This window comes from Pyxicephalus adspersus, chromosome Z (genome assembly GCF_032062135.1).
Source record: "Pyxicephalus adspersus chromosome Z, UCB_Pads_2.0, whole genome shotgun sequence".
Taxonomy (NCBI): domain Eukaryota; kingdom Metazoa; phylum Chordata; class Amphibia; order Anura; family Pyxicephalidae; genus Pyxicephalus; species Pyxicephalus adspersus.
This window is the reverse complement of record NC_092871.1, coordinates 79,109,761-79,116,153: the sequence shown is the minus strand read 5'-3', so window position 1 is coordinate 79,116,153 and position 6,393 is coordinate 79,109,761. Positions and strand designations below refer to the sequence as shown.

At 38.6% G+C, this 6,393-nt stretch overlaps 1 protein-coding gene across 1 annotated transcript in view; it reads right to left on the bottom strand.

Annotated features, from left to right (window-relative positions):
* Positions 1 to 3,017: 3,017 nt before the first annotated feature.
* AIF1L (allograft inflammatory factor 1 like) overlaps positions 3,018 to 6,393 on the bottom strand; it is a 50,962-nt gene continuing 47,586 nt past the window's right edge. The window contains exon 6 of the mRNA XM_072431642.1: positions 3,018 to 6,114. Coding sequence (XP_072287743.1) covers positions 6,027 to 6,114 — 88 coding nt within the window. The 3' untranslated portion in view covers positions 3,018 to 6,026. The remainder of the gene's footprint in view (positions 6,115 to 6,393) is intronic.

Genomic DNA, 6,393 nt, shown 5'->3' with positions numbered 1-6,393 from the left:
ATATATATATATTTACACTTTCTTCTTTTTTATCCTTTTAAAAAACTTCTTTTGCTTACCGAGGTCAGTAACGAAACCTGGAATATGAACAAACAAGTGAAAATATTCACCTCTTCCTCCCTGTTTGGACAACTCTCTATGCTTGTTTCAATCAGAGACAAGCTACTAAAATGCTGTACTATGTGCTTAACATAGTCCCCCAGCAATCCTGATGTCATTTTTGTAGCCTATATTAAATATTAATATTAAAAAAAATAAATAGGAAATATTAAATGAGGAAATAATTTTTAAGAATTTTTTATTTTCTCATGTTACAGCAGGTAAAATTTAAGGCTTCTTTTCACATTTTTCCCTGTCTAATGATCTCATGCTGTGGGTTACAGAGCTCGGTAGTGTAAGCTGAAATTTACACCAATAAATAGGTCAGAAAAGTGACACCACTTTCCCCTGTGTACAAATCTAAAGTATACAAGGGAACAGCTTTTGCTACTAGTGCTTGTGCAATCACATTTCATGGTATACCCTGTATTAAAATTGCATATAAAACATCAGTTTAAAAACCTAAGTAGCTTTTAAAGAACATGACAGATAACATTGTCTGATATTTTTTAATATACTTTCCATTGGAAAGAGGAAGGTCTTGAAAGAAGCTATGTGGTAAGCACAAATCTATTGTCAGATAATGGAAGGAGTAGAATTGAGCATAAAAACACAAATTGAGCAATGATGAGAGGAGCAGAATTTCCCTTTGTAAAGTTTGGATAGAAGAGTTTATTTTTCATTCTATAATTATACTGTGTATTCCACACCCTTTATTTCTGAATGCCCGCATTGTATCTTCTCATTGTATAGACTCTGGACTAATGTCCTAAAGTCTGTAATTGTATGGGGTGTAGCTCCTGGCCTCAACTCTTTGGGAGTATACAAACCAGGATATAGAATATATAGCATATTATTTCATTCTCCAGCAAATCATCTCAGTTTGCCAAACACTAACAGGCAAATATAACTTGAACTTCTGAAAACCCAATAATCCCAATTAATTTAAATTGAGCGCCTCCTATGGTATAGGTATGGTATCCAAAAGTATAATGGTATTGAGTACATTTTATTTCGACATATTTTCTGCTAATTAAGGAGTTTGAGGGGCAAGTCATAGTGTTGCCAAGCCTGATTTTTAAAGGAAAAGTAAATATGTGCATAACTAAAAAGCTCTTGTATGACAGTCTAAACAAGTACAAAATCAAGTTATAGGTGATGCACCTCTTTAAAAAAATAAATAAAAAATTCTTAGCTCCTGTGAAGCTAGATCCTTCTTCATTTGTCGCTCATATGCTCCCCTCCTTGAAACTGTGCATTCTTTGACAGCAGTGGTGTAAATCCAGAAAAGAGTAAGAAGTACTAGGTGTTCCCAACATTTATTGACAACCTGCAGGCTTCTAAAGCACTGGTGACCATGCTGGTAGTCACCTGCAACATCTTCCCATAGCTCTGTAGTGCAAACAACTGCAGCTTACATGAAGGTGTCAATGTAATTCTGCAGCCACAATCACAGAATCACGATCACCCTGTACTTACAATTAAGTGCCCCAGAACATTGTTTATGGGAAACTTTAGTTGTACTTTTATCTTTGTTAAAATGCTCCAAGAACCACCACTCTACTTTTGCATCCAATGGGGAAGGCCACAGTACTTCTTCAGAAGGACACTGGTAGACCTGTGTAGATAGGGCTTTTAAATCTCCTTGACTAAAGCTACGTACACACTTCCAATTATTATCGTTGGAAAACGAACGACGAACGATCCTGCACGATATATACGAACGATCGTATAGCACCGATCCTGCACATAGAGATAACGACACGATCGTTCGTAGATATTGTACGACACGCGATAGAGGAACTATATGCACGATAGGAAAGTGAACGAACGTTCGTTCATTACGCATGCTCTGAACATGGACGATCACCGAACGACCGTACACACGAACGATGTTCAACGATCATCGTCCAATCCGATCCGCCGGTCCGGTCGTTCGTTTCCAACGAGTTTCCTCGTTCGTCGGTGTCGTTGGTTACTTTTTTATGAACGATTTTTTGCCCAATCGATCGTTCGTCGTTCGATTGGAACGATAAAAATTGGAAGTGTGTACGCACCTTAAGGAGACATTGCTGGATTCTCAGCATGTTTTGACTAAAGCTACGTACACACGGCAGATTTTTATCGCCCGATAATCGGCATCGGCCAAATATCGGGCGAAAATCTGCCGTGTGTACAGTCGGTGTCGTCCATCGTCCGAACGACCGACCTGCCGGATCCACGGACGATGGACGACGACCGATCCTAATGAAAGGGAAGGGGGAGAGTGCGCAGCAGGGTGCCGCTCCGTCGCTCTCCCCCTCCCCTCTCCATAGAGCATGAACGGTGATGTATGTACTGCACCGTTCATGCATCGTGCAGTCCCTTGTCGTTGGAAAGGATCGTGAAAGATCCTTTCCAACGACAAAAATTGCACGTGTGTACGCAGCTTTACAGTTCCTACCTGCTTTGAGCACAGTTTTTTGGTGACTAAACCTTCTGCAGCCTTCTGCCCAGACCTCATTCCATCTGTGACAGCACCTTTTGTCTTTTGCCCTTGGGTTGAAGCATCAGTTCCAGTTCGCTTCTGGTGGGCAGAGTATTGGGACTGTGACCCCGTGACACCTAGCACCTACCAGTGACCATAAGTTTTGCCAGCCCAACATCTTTTTCTGGGTGCTCCAGTGAAGACCAGGTGTATGACTCTATGCCTTGGGTGATTCTGCAAATCCTTGCCAATGAGCAGAATCATCAGTGATCATACAAACATGCAGTTGTACATAAAAATAGCCCATGCCTACTCTATTCTATCATATTTGCAAAGACCAGCTGCAATTTTAAGTAAGGCATTACCAAATTATGGACCTAGGGCTTTATAGATTCAGCAAAAAAACTTTGTTGTTATAAGATAAAAAAACAAAAAACAAACACAAACTGGATAGTATTCACACATCTTTACAAAATATACATCAATAAGATACTGAATAGGAGCATTAGAAAGGGAAAATACAAAGAAATACTCTTGCTTTCTAATCCAGCATGTGTGCCATTGCAGTACAACACAGTGGTTCAAACAATGGCTCGGTATATACTAGATAATTCAATACTCCAAGGAATATACACAATAATCAGATTTCAAGATAAAAAGACAACATACAAAACATGTTAAGTAAGTGAAGGCACTGAGAGTAATGAGCTCAATTCAGTAAGGCAAAAAGTGAGATAAAATATAAACCAAATTGTCCCGTTTTAAAGTTTTTTAATTCAATAAATAGGGATTGGTTACTACATGCCCCCATTGCCTCAACTAAACAAGTAACTTTTCTTGATATCATTATACAAATCAAGGCCTAACTGTATGTTTTATTTACATACAGGCGATGGGCTTCATTTTTCAGTGTTAATGAGAACTGTTTGTGGTGCCCTGCAGTAACCAATCTGGCTGTTGTGGCAGATTTATTGTGAACAATTTAGAGACAAGAAGCAAAAATTAATATTTTACCAATGATAAACCATGAAGAATTCCACATTTATACAATACATTTACCATCTGCACTGGCTCAAGGGTTTGCATTTTGAATAATATTAGGCAGCTGTTTGCTCAACGTTCAGATTTTTAGTTTTTTAGAGGCAAATTCAGGTCACTGAAATATGCTGGGTTACCTTCACTGGCACAAACTTTCACCATTTAAATTTATGTAAGTCATTGTTTGTATTGAACTTTATATATATATATCTCATTTGATAAGTAAATTACTATTTTTCTGTGCAGTTACAGGGGATAGAGTCTCATCACCACATAGCAGATTGAAGGTCAGATTTATGTAAAAAATTCTGCATACAAGTACCGAGGCCACGGGATCAGCCAGCCAGGTAAAATGCAGTCTTCAGAAGGGAAGCTACCCATATGTAGCTTGTTGACATTTGCACCTACCATATTTATCTTCTACAGGGTACTGATTTATTAAAGATCTCCAAGGCTGGCGAAGATACACTTTTATCAGAGAACATGGGTGATCCAAAACACCTAGAATGGATCTGGTCCCGGATTGAAAACATTTGCTAACAAATATTAAATGTCTTTATAAAATCTATTCTTGGTTTGCTGGATCACCCAGGTTTACTGATGCAAGTGTATCTTCTCCAGTCTTGGAGAACTTTAATAAATCAGAATCAATGTGTATAAATCCCAGTTAGACAACCTGCAGTCTGAGGGATGCATGTGGCCTTTTGGCACTCATTATGTGGCCCTTAGTCCCTGACAGCTGTCCCGTCTCTAGGGCTATGTACACATGTCCAATGGTTTTCGCCTGATAATCGGCTCAGGGATGATATCGGGCGAGAATCTGGTGTGTATACAACGCCCATCATCCATCGTCCGAACAATCGTCCTGGCGGATCCACGGATGACAGACGACAAACGATCCTAATGCAAAGAAAGGGGGAGAGCGCGGAGCAGGGTGCTGCTCAGTAATTCTCCCCCTCTACTCTGCATAGAGCAGAATGGTGCTGTTTGTACAGAACTCGTTCTAGCATCGTGCAGTGCTTAGTCGTTGGAAAGGATCATGAAAAATTCTTTCAACGACATTAATTGCATGTGTGTACCCAGCTTTACTGTCTGCTGCATAATGTCTCCAACCTTTATTAGGGTTGCCACCTGGCAGGTATTTTACCAGCCTGGCCAGTAAAACTTAGACTTCTTTACCTTGTTATTACCATAAAAACCTGAATATAAACCAATTCAAATATAAACTATTTTCAAGTAAAAATGCTTTGAACTGAGGGCAAAAAATGTGGCCACTACCACTAACATTCAAAGCACTAAATAATAAAAAAAGCAAATAAAATAATTTGAATCTATCCATGTTGTGTTATCTTTAAAACATTTATTTAAAATGACTACGCCTGCATATGCTTTTACAGGCAAAAGTATTTTGTACTATTGGTTATTATGGGACATTTGCTTTTAAATGATCCTTTGTGCATTATTGTTGGTCACCAGTAGATGGTGTTCTGTCTGCATGTAAAGAGTGTGTAACAAATTCATATATTTTATCTTCCACAGCAACAGTTTTTACACATGAGAAAACAGCACCTACTACTGTGTGACACGACTATAAACCAAGATTCTTTTTTTTGGCATTTTAAGGGGTAAAAATCTTGGCTTATATTCAAAAATTTACAGTAACAAGGCCAGTTTTTCCCAGAAAAGGTGGCAAGCTTAGTCTGTAACCCCAGCTGTGAATGTCCCTAGTCTCGAACTCTCTCATATAGTAAGTATGAAGTCTAACAATAGCTTTCCATATAATATTATTTGGAGCCCCATAGCATTGTGACGCCTATGTCTGATATTTGACCATCACAGCAGGATTTGGTACAGTTCCCCTTAATGACTATACCGTAACTGCAGAGAAAAAAAATTATACAATTTATTCAACATTAGTAAAGCACAAAATATAATGATCCACAACAGCCTATCCACTGTAATTACCAAATTAGTAAAGGAAGGGTTGCTGTATTTTATTTATCATTTGGCTATGATAAAATGGGCAAGTAAGCTGTCTGTATCTTTAAAGCTTGACAAAAACACATTAAGTGCCCAGCAACTAATCAGACCCGGCCTCTAATTTTCCAAGTAGTACTTAGCAAACATAATCAAATAGGTTGCTATGGCAACAGATAATTTCAGACACTTTTTATGCACCAGGCCCATAATGTCTCACTGAATCATTTTTTCTGTAATAAATAGTACAAGCTCTAAAATACAGTTCAGAAGAAAAAGTTGGTCAATAAAATCTAGAAATGAAAAAGTGATATGATGCGAGAGTAAAATTTGTCCTCTCAAGGCACTTTGTCTGGTTGGTGAATGTCCCTTTATAGCAGTGCTTGGAATGATGCTTGGCTTTGTATGCAGGGATATGGTGCAGCCACCATCTTGTCACTTTACTTCATGGAAGGCTGCTGATGTCTCTCCTCGGTGGGGGGCCCACAGGCCTTGGAGCTGTCTCGTTTGCCTTTTCTTCAAACATTAAGATACTGCAAACAGAAAATAAAAATAATTCAATAATGGAGTTTCTATACACATACAAGTTTTTCCCCCACCTTTTTCCTTTGTAGCATTTTGTTCCAAATTTTTGTTGCATTTCCCTGTTCTCCTGTCTATATGCAATCCAATGATGACTGCATGGTATGTGCACTAAAGCAGCTACTTTATCGGAACCCTTGTAACTGGGTGATATAAAATGCTGTTGTTATAAACAACTGATTAGGTCAGGCCAGGCTTGTGTTAAAACTTGTTTAGGCTTCATTCCTAGT